The sequence below is a fragment of the Elephas maximus genome, chromosome 9, assembly GCF_024166365.1.
Source record: "Elephas maximus indicus isolate mEleMax1 chromosome 9, mEleMax1 primary haplotype, whole genome shotgun sequence".
In the NCBI taxonomy this organism is placed as follows: domain Eukaryota; kingdom Metazoa; phylum Chordata; class Mammalia; order Proboscidea; family Elephantidae; genus Elephas; species Elephas maximus.
Window position 1 is genome coordinate 2,692,745 of NC_064827.1, and position 17,339 is coordinate 2,710,083.

At 53.8% G+C, this 17,339-nt stretch overlaps 1 protein-coding gene across 1 annotated transcript in view; it reads right to left on the reverse strand.

Annotated features, from left to right (window-relative positions):
* Positions 1 to 448: 448 nt before the first annotated feature.
* QSOX2 (quiescin sulfhydryl oxidase 2) overlaps positions 449 to 17,339 on the reverse strand; it is a 33,894-nt gene continuing 17,003 nt past the window's right edge. The window contains exons 7-12 of the mRNA XM_049895916.1: positions 16,892 to 17,026; positions 16,581 to 16,710; positions 13,194 to 13,316; positions 11,632 to 11,782; positions 5,525 to 5,713; positions 449 to 3,123 (exon numbers count right to left, since the gene is read on the reverse strand). Of these exons, the coding sequence (XP_049751873.1) occupies positions 2,600 to 3,123; positions 5,525 to 5,713; positions 11,632 to 11,782; positions 13,194 to 13,316; positions 16,581 to 16,710; positions 16,892 to 17,026 (1,252 nt within the window). The 3' untranslated portion in view covers positions 449 to 2,599. The remainder of the gene's footprint in view (positions 3,124 to 5,524; positions 5,714 to 11,631; positions 11,783 to 13,193; positions 13,317 to 16,580; positions 16,711 to 16,891; positions 17,027 to 17,339) is intronic.

The window sequence follows — 17,339 nt, forward strand, 5'->3', positions numbered from 1 at the left end:
CCCCCAGTGCAATGGGGCCTGATGGAGCCCTGGGGGCACCAGCGCTGCCACACGGGCCCCTGCCCTCTGCCCACTCCGGTGGTCCTGGGCAAGCAGAGGGGCTCTTTCCCACAGAGGCTGGGAAGGTGGATCCTCAGAGCTGCAGCCGACAGCTTTCCCTCTGGAGCCACCAACAGTGGGGCCCCCTCCCCAGTGGAAAAGCAAGTGTGTTGGGGGCACAGCACGGTGCACTTGGCCATGGCCTAGGTGTTAAGCCCAGGGCAGCTAGGGGTATTAAGAAGAGAGTGGGTGGCTTCTGGCTTGCTCTGGGGGTCCTGGAAGCTCCCTAACCCAGGGTGCCTCTGGAAAGCCCGGTTGCGGAAGGTGCCATTCTGTACCTCCCCCCCGCCCACGCACCGGTAGAGCTGGTTCACTTTTCAGAAGAATTACAGTTTTTCCAAATGTCAGATTTCTTTATTTTAAAAATGTGCACATTATAATATTATTTAAACAGAAAATGTTCATTTTCCTCACAGGTAAGAAATCTGTGATATTTCCATGCCAATTAGCTTTTTAAATCAAAATCCTCCCACTAAAAATAAATAAACATTTAAATTACTGAACTATTATATTCATTAATTTCAATACCTCTTAAAATACTTAAAAATTTAGAAAATATACCTTAACCCTTTCCTGAAGGTGGCGTCCAGGTACCAGGTCACACACACCCACGAGAACTCACTTGCCAGCTGTGGCACTTCTCCTTGTGACAGCAACAAGGGGGCCTGGGACACACTGGCCACAAAGGATCTTCCAACAACCTGCCCCCAGGAAGTCATAAACTCATCCCCCCAAAGGGGTAACCTCAAACTGCAATATTAGCATGGCACCTGGAAACCAATGTTGCATTTCAAACAGGTTTTTACTAAAGGCCAAACCACCTGACGGAGATAGTAACACCCTGGGGCTGCCACCACTGGGGAAACAAGCTTTAGGGGAGAAAGACACCTGACAGGGACCAAGGCAGCTTGAGGCCCGGTTTTAGAGGGCTCCCTCTGGGCCGCATACATCCAACTGTGCTCAAGTTGGCAAGAGGAGCGACACAGTGCCTTAGAGGCTGGGCACACACCTAACTACCAAATGAGCTCACTTGTGGGAACACAGCAGCTTCCAGGGGTTACAAAGTGGCTGGTGAGCAAGAACTGCATCTTGAGACGGAGAGCCGAGGCCACTGTTTTCAAACACTGCCCTTTCCAGAAGGCACGGTGTCCAGACCCCACCGCTCCCCTCGCTCTGCGGGGGACGTGAAAGCCGGTGACACTGTCCAAGACACAGTGGGGGTGTCCCTGAGCGGCAGCGGTCACACCCATGTTACGTGGTCTTATGCATGGTCAAGTGCTTGGCTTTAGTGAACGTGTGAATATAAAACAGACAAGATGGAAAACATGTTACACCACCACAGTGGAATGTACACACAGACACACACACAGACCCACACAGACACACACACACACCTGAGCCCAGATGGTATTAGTAAACGCAACATTTTACTCAAATAAAATGAAGCTGGCAAGACAGCCCGACAACCCTGTGGAGGACCCAGGCGTGGTCTGCTCTGTTGTTTAAGTCTTCAGATGCAAATTTAGCCCTAAATGCTGTTTTGGGCTTTACAAATGTGTTTAAAACATTAAAAAGTGAAGAAATGAGGACCAAGCCCTGGAGGCCAGCCGCATGGCATGCCAGGCCCCCACTCAGGGCGGGTTCCAGACGAGTCAGTCTGGCTGTAACCGGGGAAGAGGCCCTCATCTCCCAGCTCACCTTCCATTCTAACCTCTGTGCAAAGTGGGACCCGCCTACAGTCTCCCCCCGGCTCATCCCTCCCGCAAGGAGCTGCCTGGCTGCTCACACGTCTGCTCTGCAGGTTAAGAGACATGTACACGGTACACACATGGGAGTCACTGGGTGCGGCCTCCGGGCCACTGCCTGACACCTGGTGAGGCCACAGGAAGCACAGGCCTCCTCCACTCACACCCCTGTGCTGGTGACATCCGCCCACAGAGCAGGGCAACAGCCACCTGCAGCCTGGGCAACGAAGCGGCATTTCCTTCTCTGGCTGAGCTGCCCCAGCTAGCGCCCAAACTTAAGCAGAACGAAGCCACTGAAAAGCACCAAACACAAACAAACAGATCACAGCCACGTCCGCGTTTTGCATCGCAAAGCGCAGGAGGGGTCTGGGAAGGCGAGGGGGGCTGCAGGCTTCCCTCTGGCATCATGCCTCGCTGGCCTCCTGGGGGGAGGGGGGCTGCTCTTCTGCAAACAGGGACGGGCTTGGAATGTGACCAACTTGCTGTTTGTAAACTGGAGACAGAAGAGCAGTGTCTGTTCACTTGGCCTCGCCTCCTGCCCTCTGACCTAGAAGCGTGAACCAGAAGGGCTCTCCTGCCACAGATCCGGAAAGGCAGACTGACGAAGCCTGGAGTGCAGGAGCTCCTACCAAACACCCCACGTCCCCCGACGGAGGAACCAGCAGGGGCTCGAGCGGTGCTCCGCGGGCGGGCGGGCGCTGGTGAAATCCCTGATGGCGAAGTAAAGCTGTGTGGGCGGCCGGGCAGCCGAGCGCCTACACCGCAGGGGGGTGGTGCTTAAGCTTCCACCGCCTGGACCTCACACGGAAGAAGAAGTACATGACCATGAGGAACAGGGACGAGGCCACATACAGCAGGACACAGAGGCTCATGTCTAGGTTGGAGAAGCCTGCCCCGAGGAAGGGCACTGCGGCGGCAGGCTCCACCTGGGCCCCAGCGCCACGTGGGCTCTGCGCCCTGATGTCCAGTCTGCGGGCCCAGTTCTCCAACAGTCGGGATTGGGAGCCCAGTGCCTCTGGTGGACGGAGACTCCTGGGGTGCTGGCTACCGCGGGACTTCTGTGGGGCAGGGTGTCCTGTCTCCCCTTCCTTGTTGGGACCGCCAAGGTCTGCGGAGTACGTGTCCAAGAGGTTGCCACGGCTGTAGTGCTGCTTCAGGAAGGACAGCACCTGGCCCTCGTCCCAGCTGTCCAGGCCCTTGACTTCCTCGTGACAGGCTGGGCAGAGATCCGGGGTGGGCCATGGGGCCTTGGGGAACCTGGGGTCCTCACTCGGATGGCCTGTAAAAGAGGAAGACGATGGAGGAGGACCCTCCCGTCAGCCTGCCCAGCACGTTCATGGGGGCTGGCCCCGTCCATGAAAAGATGGCCCCCACCGAGCCTCAGCGTGCAGAAGTCCCCCTCCTCCCCCATATCTGGCACCCAGCGCATCCGAGGGCCCCCGGCTGGCTTCTCCCATTGTGTCCCCCACTTAGAGCTCCCCATGCACAAAGGAAATACCCCTTGCCGACCACTCACTCACTCACCTGCTGATCCCTACTCCAGCCCGCCAGGCTGCTCTGCTCCCCAGAGGTGCTGCCGGAGGCCCTCACCTCTGTGCATTAGACCCGGGGGGCCTCCCCAATGCAGTATCTCCCTCTGCCTGTCCTCCCTTCCTTAAAGGGGCACCTCAGGCCCACGGCCCCAAGCAGCACCATGTCCCACACACTCCCCATGATGGGTCTGCCCCCAGCCAAGACCATCCCATTAGGATCTCTGAAAATTACCACATGAGTGATCCATGCTCATTATAGGGGAAACTGAGACCCCTGCCTCTCACCCTCCACACCCGTGGAGACAACGGCTCCATCCATGAGCAAACCACACACAGACAGGCTCCTGCCACACTTCACATCCACAGGACTTCAGCCAGCGGCAGGTTTCCCTGCCAGTCAGTGTACGCCAATCACAGGCTCTCTGACCACTATCTGCCCTGACTGAGTTACGGCCGTCCCCCCGGGTCAGTCCCTGTGGGCTGACGCTGTAAATGACTTTGCAGTGAACATCCTCACACACAGCTCTGCACACTTGTCTGCGGCTTTAGGTGACAAGAGAAGTGGGATTGCTGGTTCAGAGCTTGGAGACCTTGGTCTCTAAAGGCTTGCACACCTAATGCCAGACCCCCTCTGAAAAGTAATACAACTACCACTCCCTCAGCTAACCTACTTCAGAATAGTAGTACAACTACCACTCCTTCGGCGGACACAGAGCCCATCATTCCTACCCTGCCTGTGTGTCCATCCATTCTTGTGAGCAGTAAATAATGGCAGAGCACTGTTGTGGAGAGGTGCATGGCCCCTGCACCTGTGCCAGGTGAAGCAACACCTCCTGTGGTCCTCACACTGAGCCACTGTCCTCCTTCACCCATGACGCGTGGACAGCCCACTGACCAACAGGTTCACGGTCTCTGCTAAATGTGCACACAGAGAGCTGAGAAAAGCAGGCCTGAATCTAATCCCTGCTGCTGAGGAATGCCAACGGGCCTGAAGTCTGTGGGGACACTGATTTGTCCCGTGTCCAGTACTCTTCTGTAAGGGCAATGGGCTGTTGGCCTCGTGCTCCAGCGGGAGACGGAGCGTCCACACAGTGAGACAGACTGAGGGCCTCCCTGGAGTCCTTATGTGATACCCTAGCAGAAAGGGCTGATGGGGCGGGACGGGAGCTCTGGTCAGATGGGGAACCGAGGGGAGGAGTGAATAGACGGGGCAGGGGATGCCCCCTGAGCTGCGGCATGAATGAGGTGCACGTGGGCTCTGGGAACAGGCCGGAGCTTGGCTGTGTCAGCACACCAATGACTCTGGGCAGCAGGGGCAGTGAGGATGGGGGAATCTGAGACATTTAGGAGGAAAGGAAGCACCTTACAACCGCAGCCACTGGAGATGGAGAGGGATGGCGGCAGACAGAGGGTGCCTGCGGCACATGACCCAGCCAGCACACTGCGCAGACAAACCAATTTCCCTTAGTGCTCTGGCTGTAATATGTTTCATGATGCAGGGGATTAAGTAAAAGCCAACAGTTTAGTGGCATTTTCTACGCATCTCTATTAAGATTTATTTCCCAGTGGAATTATTTTTAAGCCTAATTTTAATCTGTCATTGATTTAGGAATAGTTTAAATTACTTAACTCTGAGAAAAGACACAGGCCCTGTTTCTCTTTTTTAGACAAAATCACCCTGATGGATTTGGTTTATGGTTTGAGCGTGACTTTAATACAGTAAAATTCCTCACTGAGAGCTGAGGATGCCCCAGTCTCCCCCGGTGGAATCTGCTCTGGCACGCAGGGCGGTGGGGGCACATGAAGCCCCTGTGAAGCCCGGGGCGCCCGGAGAGGCCAAGCTGCAAGGTGGGCGCTGGTGTCAAACAGCTTCGCCCTCTCTGGTACCTTCCCCGCCAGGTGGCCTGTGGGGTCTGGCAAGCCAGCCTCAGCCTCCTGGCTGTACCCCAGCATTGGCGGGTGCCTGGTACTCAGTGGCCCTAGAGAAGGCCTGGTGGCACTGATGGAGCCCAGGTAGCTACAAGGGCCTTGGTTCCCTGCCCGTCCACTGGTGGAACAAGGTCCTTTCCTCTGTGGGGCTGGCCGGGCCTCACTCACACTGAGACGACGATGACAGGGTAGGGGCCCCAGGATGCAGGTGCACCTCACCTGCCAGGCGGCTGTTCACGACATTGTGTTTCCTCCAGAGCCAGAGCACTGCCTGGTCGGGGGTCCTCACTGCATCCAGAGACTCTTGTGCCATCTCCTCAAAATGCTTGCCACATTCCCTGCACCCAAAGAAGGTGCTGACGTACTTCCTCAGGGTCTGCAGCACCGCCTGGGGGGCGCCTTCGAAACCTGCGGAGAAGGAACACTGTTGGTGCTGCGGGAATAAGCGCCCCCGGATGTCTGCTGGTGAGAGGCTGAGTATACTGAGGTGGTGGTCTGAAATGGGACCACCTGAGCCAGGAGCTGGCACAAGCCAGGAGAGCAGCTGTGAGTCTGCAAACACACGGGCTGTCTTAATCATGAGTCACTCTGATGCAAACAGGAGCCAGAGTTACCCAAAGGCCCGACCAGAGGACACTATGGAGACAGCCCATGCTTGCCGCATGACCTGATGTGTCCCCAGGGCCAGCCTGCCAGGCTGTCCGCCAGGACCGAGGGGCCCAGGACCAAGAGCCCGCACACCCCTTCCAGTGGGTGCACAGCATCCCTCCTGGTCAGGCTTGGTGTGTCTGTTGTGGCCTGGCCATTCCGACAGCTCCTGAGCCTGACAACACGTGCTCACGGGGATGAGCCAACTGTGAACACCTCCTCACTGGCCTCACAAGCAGCCCTGAGGCTGGAACCACGGCTGCAATGGCCACGCACCCAAACTCTGCAGTGCTTTCACCTTGAAAGCCTTGCAACAACACAAGAACAAGTAACGCCTGTAGCCTTGAAAAGCGATACCAGGCTCGCCGCCAGCCCGGGCCGCCAGTCCTTCTGAGTGTGGGCAGCAGCGGCCACGACCAGGCAGCCACAGTGCTCCCCTGGGGGCCAGCGTGGCAGCAGCAGGCTGGCAGGGGCTATGCAAACACGACATCACCTAGGAGACACACAGTGAGGAGAGATGCGAAGGGGACCCAGTCCTCGCTGTCTTAACAGGAGGATCCCGAGATGCCCAGGGGAAGGCGGCCCCGCCCGGGCCCAGCGACCCCGTCCAGACATCTAATCCGGGATTGAGCGAGGGCACAAAGAAGAGACCATGAGATTAAGACAGATGAGACGCTGCATTAAAAGAAACGCAGCAAAGTAATTGGAAAAAAAAAAAGACCCGCTTTTGAGGCGGGATGAATCCGCCTTAACCAGCAGCAGTCCCTCCGCTGGGCCTTCCTGGCTCCTGACTAGTGCAGAGCAGCGTGGGCAGCCAGCTGGGTCTGAGGACGCGCGGCCCTCCTCTATTTCACTTGGAGGGGAGTACACTGCGCAGTGGAGGCTGACTCTAAGGACAGACAACGAAGGCCCGGAGGAGCCACACATGCCACAAGTGAAGGGGCATGCCGTTTGCCACCGGCCAGGGGTGTCTGCACCCCTCTCTGGGCCTCCGGTAACAGCTGCCGCACATCACTGGGTAATCTCCTTTCCTCGGCCCCTCCGAACCGCTGCACGCAGCCACCCTAATCTTTAAAGTGGACAAGAATCCTGGCCTCTACCTGGGAGGATTAGGGGCACGAGGCAGGCTTTCCAGCGGATGGGGTTTAAGTGAGTGTGCAATGAGAGGGGACCTTCCAAGACATAATCCGCCGCCTCATCTGACCCAATTCTCCTGCAGGAGACAGAAGATGTGCTCCTTGGGTCCTCGGTCAGCTCACGCTGCTGGAGGGGAAGACGGAAGACAGTTCGTAACCCTGTGCTCAGTCCCACCGCTGTCTGGTCCTCCTCACTGCACCGGCCTCTGCTCTGTCATTTCTTTTAAAAACGCTTTCAAGGTCTAATAATTTTCTGCTTTGAATTTTTTGATACCATGTGTTTTCATGAACGGAAGCATGCTGAGTTGTGGAGCGTGTTTAAATTTTTGGCTGGTAATATGGATTTTGAAAAATATTATCTGGTACTACTCGGCTACCAGAGAACTTTTAAGTTCTCCAACCCCGTAATTAGTGAGTGCCCCTCTGCAACTCCAGACCATGGTTGCTGATATTTTTCATGGCGCCTTCCATTAGGTTACGCAGGGAACCTCTGGTTTTCCAAATATGACACAAAAAAACAAACCAGACCAACACAGGAAACGATACATATGCTTACAAGGCTTATCTAGAGATACAAGAGCCAAAAGACAAAATTTTTACCCGAGCACACTTCCTGGTAGCACTCCCTTACTTGCAAGCCTCATACCCCAGCTCTTTTGCTTCAACAGTTTGTTTCACCTTTCACCCTTATGCAAGTCCCCACTGGAGGGAAGCAAATACTTTCGGTGGTAAAAGTATACTTCCAAAGAACCTGAGAGCCAGAAAAGTTGGCGGTGCACCATGTATACCATGGACCTTGCTTGAATAATAGGCTTTATTTTTTAGAGCAGTTTTAGGTTTACGGAAAAACTGGGCAGAAAGTACAGAGTTCTCACGTGCCCCCCTCCCTCCCTCTCCCGCTGCCCCAAGTCTCCTCTGTTATTACCATCTCGCATTCCTGTGGTACATTTATCGCAACTGATGAACCAATACTGATACGCTACGATTAACTAGTTAGTTGTTGTTAGGTGCCGTCAAGTAGGTTCTGACTCACAGAGACCCTTTGAACAACGGAAAAAAAAACACTTAGCAATGTGCATTTAAAGCTCCTCCACGGCTCATTTCTTTTTATTGCTGGATAATACCCTATCGTATGCATGTATGTTTATCCATTCACTTGTTAAAGGATATTTTGGCAACTATGAGTGAAGCTGCTATAAAGATTCGTATGGGCAGGTTTTTATGTGGTAGTACTTTTTTAGCTCGTTTGGGTAAATACTTAGGAGCACGATTGCTGGGTTGTACGGTCAGCCTTTGTGTAGCTTTGTAAGACTGTTTCCAAAGTGGCCACATCTTCTGCATTCCACCAGCAACAAATGAGAGTTCCCACTGCTCCACATCTCCACCAGCATTTGGTGTTGTCAGTGTGCTGGTTTTTAGCCACTCTAACAGGTTTCTCGTCTTAATTTGCAATTGCCTAATGACTCATGACAGTTGAGTGCCTTTTCATGTGCTCATTGGCCACCTGTCCATCCTCTTTGGTGAGGTATCTGTTCAGACCTTTGCCTACTTTTTAACTGGGTTGTTGTTTTTCTTATGATTGAGTTTTAAAAATTCTTTGAATATTTTAGATACAAGTCTCTCATCAGATAACGTGTTTTGCAAATATTTTCTCTCAGTTTTTGGCTTGTCTTTTCATTCTCCTAATTGTGTCTTTTCCAGAGCAGAAGTTTTCAGTTTTAATGAGGCTATTTTCTTATTAATGTTTTCTTTCATGAATATATCTTTGGTGTTGTATATAAAAACTCAATGCCAAACCCAGGGTCACACAGATTTTCTCCTGTTCCCTTCTAGAAGTTGGATAGTCTTGCATGTTATATTTAGGTCTATGACCCACTTTGAGTTAACTTCTGTGAAACGTGTGAGGTCTGTGTCTGAATGCATGTTCTGCATGTAGACGTCCAGTTGTTCTAGCACCATGTGTAGGTCTATTCTGAGCTCTCTCCTCTGTCCCACTAATCTGCTGTCTATTCCTCTGCCAGCACTGCCCTGTCTTCATCACTGTGGCTTTGCAGTTCTGTAACTTTACAGTGAATATCCTGGTGACATCATTTCCTTTCCCTGGCTTCAAGCTCCGCCTTCTAAAGCGCTCATCCTTGTGTAGGTGTTATGAGGAGCAGCCCAAAAAGGAAAACATGTGTCGGTGTCATCTTCTTTATTCATGAGAATTTTCCCACATCCACATGAGGATTCAGCAACTGAGGCTCATGGTTCAGAAAGGGGTACAGATGGCCTGGATCTAGGGGTCTGGATGGTTTAAATGGTCATGACTGGGGTGTAGACAGTCTGGATGGTTTAGATGGTCATGACTGGGGTGTAGACAGTCTGGGTCTAGATGGTTTAGATGGTCACGACTGGGGTGTAGACAGTTTGGGTCTAGATGGTTTAGATGGTCACGACTGGGGTGTAGACAGTCTGGCTCTGGATAGTTTAGATAGTCATGACTGGGGTGTAGACAGTACGGGTGTAGATGGTTTAGATGGTCATGACTAGGGTACAGATGGTCTGGCTATCATGACACCAGGCAGTATCAACATTCTGATTTCAATTTCTGTGGGAATTCTACTGAGAAACATACTACTTTTTTTTCTGTATGACTCTTGAATTTGAGGTTTAAGGCTCACCCGTACCCCTGCAGGCCCCTGGGAGGTAGTAACCCAACGGCACCCTGAGGAAAGCCACGGGGCAGTGAAGATTCTCGAAGCTGGCCAGACAGCTCCTCCCATCCCTGGATACTCCTCTCCTTTGTGATGTGACTCTGCTGCTCCTCCCATCAGTAGGTGGAATCCGTCTTTCTCACCAGGAGTCTGGGCTGGACTCAAGACTAGCTTTGACCCACAGGACATGGCAGAAGTGAGGCTGGGTGACCTTCCTGAACACGGTGCTCCTGCAGGGGGCGCCCAGGCTGACTGTGGAATCTGAGACCATCTAAGGCCCCTGACCGAGAAGCTCCCACCAGGTGACTGCAGCCACACCAGTGAGCCAGGCAACACCAGCAGGAGAGCTGCCCAGCTGAGCCCAGCCCAAACCGCAGCCCACAGAACTGTGAACAATAAGAAGGCTGTTGTTTTAAGCCACTACGTTATGGGTTAGTCTGTTATGTGGTCAAAGAAACCGTTTTATACATGGAGAGAATCTGGGGCTGTGTGAGTCAAAAGACTCCATGAATGTTGCCCTCAGGCACCCCTTCAACTCAGTCCTGAAGTCACTCCTGAGGTTCACCCTTCAGCCAAAGATCAGACAGGTCTATAGGGCCAACAATAACACTCATGAGGGTCGTGCTTCATAGTTCAATCATGTATACAAGACTAATGGGCACAGCAGCCCAAAAGCAAATATGAGGAGGCAGGAAGGGACAGGAAAATGGGACAAAAGGAAACAAGGAACCTGGGGTGGAGAAGGGAGGCTGCTGACACATTGCAGCATTGGCAACCAATGTCACAGAACAATTCGTGTATTACCTGTTTAATGAGAAACTAATTTGCTCTGTAAACTTTCGCATAAATCGCACCAAAAAAAAATAAAGGAGCAGAGTTTGCAAAACCATATGAAAAAAAAAAAAAGCCTCTACGAAGCTTATTGTAAATACCAGTGGACCTAAATGATTAAAAAACCACAACCAGAAGATACGGAACCCTTCCCCCGGCTGCCAGGGCCAGCCTGAACCAGGAAGCACCAGCAACAAAGTCCAAAATGCATAAAAATCCAATACCTTCTTAGCGCTTGAGGAAGAAAGACAGAAACACCCAAATTCTGATTTAGCCACTGCCTAACTGTGAGAAATGATCAAACCTGACTTCAGAGTTTCGTCATTGTTAACCTCCTGGAGCTCACGCCCTGCAGACCCCTCCCTGTGAGCAAGGACAGGATCTGGAGATGGGATGCCACTTCCAAAACCTGTCCTCTCGCTGGCTCCCTGTGAGTGCCCAGGTGACAGGAACTGAGTGGGGCCCCTGGCCGACGGTCTGCAGGGAGCTGTGTCCTGCTGGCAGCTCCTCCATGAGTGAGCTGGAAGTGAACCTTCCCTGAGTCGAGCCCTGGGTGAGCCCACAGCCCAGTGAAGCTGCACCTGGATGCCGGACCCACAGGCTGCGAAAACAAACGTGTGCTGTTGAAGCGCCTTAGTTTGGGGTGACCTACTATGCAATGACAGGTAGGTAGTACATCTCTCCAATTATGTTACTCCCCTGTCTTTTCAGAGCAAAAAATGAGGGATTTCACTGCAGAGACACTGTTGGCCAGCGCCCCCCTTGTCTGGCGCACCTTCTGCAAATAAGCCATGCGCACGATTGTGAGTTTAGGAAGGGACCCAGGTCTGCACTGATCACGGCCCCTGAGAGGACACCCATCCCGCCCTCCTTGGCATGGGGCTCCTGGTGGCACCCACAATGACACACTGCCTCATATGACAGCAAACCAGGCCTCGCTAAGGCTTCTGGCAGCATTGGGCACCTGCACACACAGGACTCACACAGCCAACTGAGCACACCTGGGCCAGCTTACCTGTGCCAGCCAGAGCTTCTGGACGAGCCCCTGCCTGAACTGTCAGGGTGTGGAACAACTTCCAAAGGCCACATGGGTAGCCCCTCAACTCTGGTCTGCTTCCTTGACATCCAACCCACTTGACATGGTCGGTAAGGAATATTCCAGAAATCTGAAAAAAGGGGAATGAATAAAAGATAACTTTCAAAATTAAAAATAGTCGACAACTGTCCTGTACCTTGACTGGGGTTGTGGCTACACATAAGATCTCTGCATTTCACCATATGTAAATTTAAACTCAATAAAAAAAACAAATTTGAGGGAAAAAAATTGACAAGAAGTCCCTACTATGTTGCTGTTGTGTGCCGTCGAGTCGATTCTGACTCATAGCGATCCCATAGGACACAGTAGAACTGCCCCATAGGGCTTCCAAGGAGTGGTTGGTGGATTTGAACTGCCGACCTTTTGGTTAGCAGCTGAGATCTTGACCACCGCGCCACTAGGGCTCCAGCTATTTTACTACAGGAGTTCTCAAAATATGGAAACCTGGCCTGTTCCTTTTCCACTTGGAGGGAGAAATGAATTTATGCATATCTTGATAAACTGGCAGAGTTCAGCCTTAAACACATCCACATTTTCCTTAAAACTAGAATGGGTTACCACGAAACTAAGAGAGAAATGTTTGGTTGTTGCACAGTTCTCAGCCAGAACTGTATGTTCCTGTTGTAAGAAGTGCGGTGCTGGCCTGACGAGGCCAAACCAAGCGGGCAGCTGCAGAGACGAGGCAGCACCTCTGCCCACACACAGGGCAGGCATTGCTGAGGAGGATCGCAGTGCCTGGTCAGCACAAGCCCCAGCCTGCACGAGGCCCGGCCAGTACCTGACTCTGGCGGTCCAGCCTCCTCTCTGTCTGGGGCCTGAGCCTAGTACCAGGCTGGTCTCTCTGTGTGGAGGATTACACATGGAACCCGGTACCGCTTCTTCCTGAGCTGGCAAAGGCGGGTGACAGAGCTGACAGAGCCTTCACCTAGCCACATGCTCATGGAGCCCCAGAGGAGCAACAAGCTGACACAGCAGTGTCCTCACAGGCATCAGGCTACTGGACTCTCAGGGTGGCCAGAGGAGCTGCCGGCCTTGCACTGTGGGGGAGGCAACCCGCCTCGTTCGTATTGGACCCTGAACAGGGCTCCCACCTTATTCTTATTAGACTTCAGGTGTGAGATGTAGCGCATTTACTGAAAGCCAAAAAAAAAAAAAAAAAGCCCTAGTGTTCCACTGCTCACGAAACTGCCCATTTCCATAGAGAGGGGTAGCTTCTGTGTGACTGGCTGTCCTTAGCCTCACAGCATCCCAGACCTCATGAGGTTGGGGCTTGGCTGGGGCGGGGGTGGGGGGGGACGACGCCTGGCCGTGGGGGCTGTGGGGTGTGCACAGATCAAGGCCGAGGGTTGAGGTGCGAGTGTGACCTTCCTTCTTTCTCCCAGGTGGGCTCCAGGCTCCCAGGAGGAAGTAATGGAATATGGTGATGAGGCCCGGGGAAGGGCGGGGAGGGCAAGGGAAGGCTGGGGAGGGCCGGGGCTCACCCGCATCTTGTTGTTGACTAGGTCGAGGACGGCGTTGTAGGGGATCTTGTCCAGGGGTAGGCTGGCTAGCCACTCCTGCAGCATCTCCAAGAGCTTCACTACCGGCAGCCGGCCCGGGAACAGCTGCGTGAGGAGGTCATGCTTAGACACCAGCTAGTGGGGCTAGGCCCCAGAGACCACCCCTAACTCAGGCCCACCATGTGGGTTCTCCCCGGGCAGCCCATGCTGTGTCCAGCTCCTCCACCCGTCCTCCTCTTGTATCTTGCCTGCTCGCCCAGCATGACTCCAGCAGCTGTCCCTCCTCACGCCAGGTAGCTGCTTCCCAGTGACAGATGACAGGCCTCAGATAACAGACCTCAATATGTGACTTATTTATCGAGTTGTCAAGTGCTCTGGGGCCCTTCCAGAAATCGCTGCCTGCTTATGCACACTGTGTTCATGACAATGCATGCTAACCCTGCCTGTTCTATGTCCGTGCTCTGAGATGCTCAGACTTTCTTCCTGGGTGCCCTGGACTAGGAAGCTGTTCATAAAGGCACACAGGACCATGTAGGCTTTTAGACAAAAAGGTCAGCAGCAGTCTGTGCTGACATGGTGTTGACACCTGTGTTAGGAGGCACTGCAGCTGGTGGACCCCTGAACAGCCTAGAGAAGGATCCGGATAAAACCCCCCAGGGCACTGCCTGTCCTCCATGGGCAGCCTCTGTCGGAAGGGGTCTCATTAAATTTGCCAAGGGAACGCTTGACATCTGATCTCAAATCTTTCTAACCACAAATCTTAAACAAATAGCTAGAGCAGAAACACACACTCTCAACTCTGATTTTTTTTCCTGCAGAGGTGACAAACTCCCGGTATCAACTGACCAAACTTGATTTGTCTTTAGATGTTTAAGTGAACGGCAAGAAAAGGACGCTAAGGATCATCGGTCATCACCTTGACTTAAAGGGCTCTCCCACGGGTGTCAGCCCCAAGTGTGACGTCTCCCTCACATAGACAGTGAGAAGCAGAGGAGAGAGGGGACTGCGCCATGGAGGCAAGAGCGCCCCCGGCGGCTGACAGCAACTTGGGTACCACTCAGGTGATGGAGCGGCCAGAAGCCAGAGCCCGCCGAGCTGCAAGGGTGAAAGGGTGGTGGAACAGCGGGGCACTTCCTTGAAGGAAACAACAGCAGCTAGGATTTCTGAACTCTCGACGACATGGGGGAAACTGTCTAAGCAATTTCCACACATTATTCACCTGGGACGTATCACACACACCTCATTCCTTTAAACACAGGTTTAACTTTGTCATGGATTGAAATGTGTCACCAAAACGTGTCAACTTGGCTAGGCCATGATTCCCAGTAGTGTGTGGTTGTCCTCCATTTTCCGATTGTAATTTTATGTTGAGAAGATTAGGGTGGGATTATACCACCACCCTTACTCAGGTCAGCTCCCTGATCCAATGTAAGGGAGTTTCCCTGGGGCGTGGCCTGCACCACCTTTTCTCTCTCAAGAGTGCGTCCTTCCGACATGGGGTCTCTGCGCCTGAGAAGCTCCTTGAGCAGGGGAAGATTGAGGACAAGGACCTTCCTCCAGAGCGACAGAGAAAGCTTTCCACTGGAGCCAACACCCTGAATTTGGACTTTTAACCTACCAGACTGTGAGAAAATAAACTTCTCTTTGTTAAAGCCATTCACTTGTGGTATTTCTGTTATAGCAGCACTAGATGACTGAGACAAACTTCTTTTGTTATTCTGAAATCACACTACATGTCTACACACCTGGTTTTGGTCCCATTACTATCGCTGGCATCACCATAAGCACAGCCTCTCCTGTGGCAGCAGCAGGAACACTGGGGGTCACTCCTGACCCCACTGGGACTGACAGGTGAGGATGGGCCTGGGGGCTGCTGCTCTCAAAGGCAGAGAGCTGAGGGTCACACCCTGACCCCACCATTACTGACAGGTGAGGACGGGACGGGCCTGGGGCTGCTGGGCTAGGTCTCTTCCCGGATGGTGGGGCAGCCTCCTGCCTACCACTGCTCTGCTCAGCTGCAGGAAGACCTCTTCCACATCCTCCCGCCTCAAACTGGCAAGTGCACAAGCCATTCCACTTGCTCCAGGTGCTATGAAAAGTGGAGGAACGGTCTGCTGCCCTGACAAGCCATGCCCTCGTTACATGCATCTGCGACCTCACCCTGACAGCCACCACCACTCTCTCTGGACTCCAGACCCCCCAGTTCCCCAGTGTCCTGCTCTTCTGTCTCCAGAACCTTCTCCTTGTCTCCTTGGAGCGGCTTCCTGTGGCGTTTGCCTCCACACTAGGCCATCTGCTCAACAAGGCCCTCAGTACGCAGTCTCATCCACCCCACGGAACCTGCCAGACCTCCCGAGTCCTGCGCTGCTAAAGCCCATGTGGGGTCTCCAGCCTCCCCTGTGCCTTGCTGGTTACCACCTGTTCCTGGAGAGGTCTTCCTTGCTCGGGCTGGTGTCCTAGCTCCCTGGCCACCCCTCTTCAGCTCAGCCTCAGGGCACTACTGGACCCAGGGCTCTCTGGGGGCAGTATCCCCCCTCCTGCCCTGGGTGGCCTCATCAGCCACATGGCTTCAAACAACAACTCTGGTGACGATTCTTCCAGGGAAGCTGCTCCAGGTCCGCCCCTAGACTCTGTCCCATAGAGCTGCCCCCCAACATGAACAGGTCCCCGCCCACACCTCCATGCCACATCATGCTCCAGCCACCCTCCACCTGCTATCCAGAGGGGCGTCCCTGCTCCGCCTCCCACCCACATGCACCCTCCACCTGCTGTCCAGAGGGGCGTCCCTGCTCCGCCTCCCACCCACAGACACCCTCCACCTGCTGTCCAGAGGGGAGTCCCTGCTCCGCCTCCCACCCACAGGTACCCTCCAGGCAGCAGAGGGAGGAAAGGCCCTCTGACACACCCCCTGCTCAAGCCCCCAAGCTAGCACCGCCTCTGAGGTGTACATGTTTTAGCCACTTTGGACTACTGTCTACATGAGTACCGTGATTTCGGTCTTTCCCCCACTGAAGGATATCCCCAGAACGGAGAACATGTCACGCACATAGTAGGCACACAACAAACGCTTGCTGAGTGTGCCAGAGTGCAGCTTGGGCAGCTGAATAAGGACAATGTGCGGCCTCTGATTCAGGTTGGCCTAGTTCCCCCACCTGTCAGTAAAGTCTGTTTTCTAAGCTCCCTCTCTGTATCTACACCACGGTTGGAGACGCACTGAGCCCTCTGCACCTGGTGCAAAGCAGCCCAGCTCGCAGCACCGTGGTGGGAGATGCACCACCGTACTTGTGCAAAGCAGCCCAGCTCACACCACCTAAGTAGGAGACACACGTGTCCTCTACACCTGGTGCAGAGCAGCCCAGCCCGCACCACCTTGGCGATGAGCGTGATAAAGTCCTTGAGCGTCTTCAGCTCCTCCCCCGCCAGTGACCTGTGGGCGGCCAGCTCCACCCGTAGGAGGTAGTGCAGTGTGGACTCGAGGTCTGCGGTGTACAGCCGGGACCTGGGATTGCAGACCAGGGTCATTAACACCAGTTCTTTTCTACACAAAGGCTCCCTTCCTCCTCTGCCCACAGGCCCCACACCCCCAGGCAGTGCCCAACAGTTCCTAGGCAGTGTAGAACCTCAGGGACCCATCTCCTGTGACAGGTAGCCACTCCCCATAAAGTAAAAGGGATACTTGCCTATCAAATTCTCTCCAGACCTGGGTTTCGACATTCTCTTCTTCGCTTGGCTTCTCAGGCGATGAGAGCATTTTTTTCCTCACCCCAGGCAATGACTTCAAGTAAGCAGAGAAAAACGACCGGAGAGGCTTTGCGCTATGGGAGAGGCGAGGGCAGAGCTGCCACCTGGAGCTGGGTGGGGCCCCCATGGCCCCTGCTAAGACCCTGCCAGGCAGTCTTTGACAGTTAGGAGATATCCACCCCCGCCAATCACATAGGACCGTGACCACCTTCCTGCTCACTTGTGCTCTGGCATTGTGGGCGGGGCACCATACTTGACAGATGCAGCCTGCCTCAGGGAACCCCCCTCCACCTAAGGTCAGACAAACCCATGAGTAAAGTCGGAGTTAGAGTCGTAGGAAGTACTGTGGACCATTTATGTCTGGTGACTTAAGGTCTTTGGTAGCAC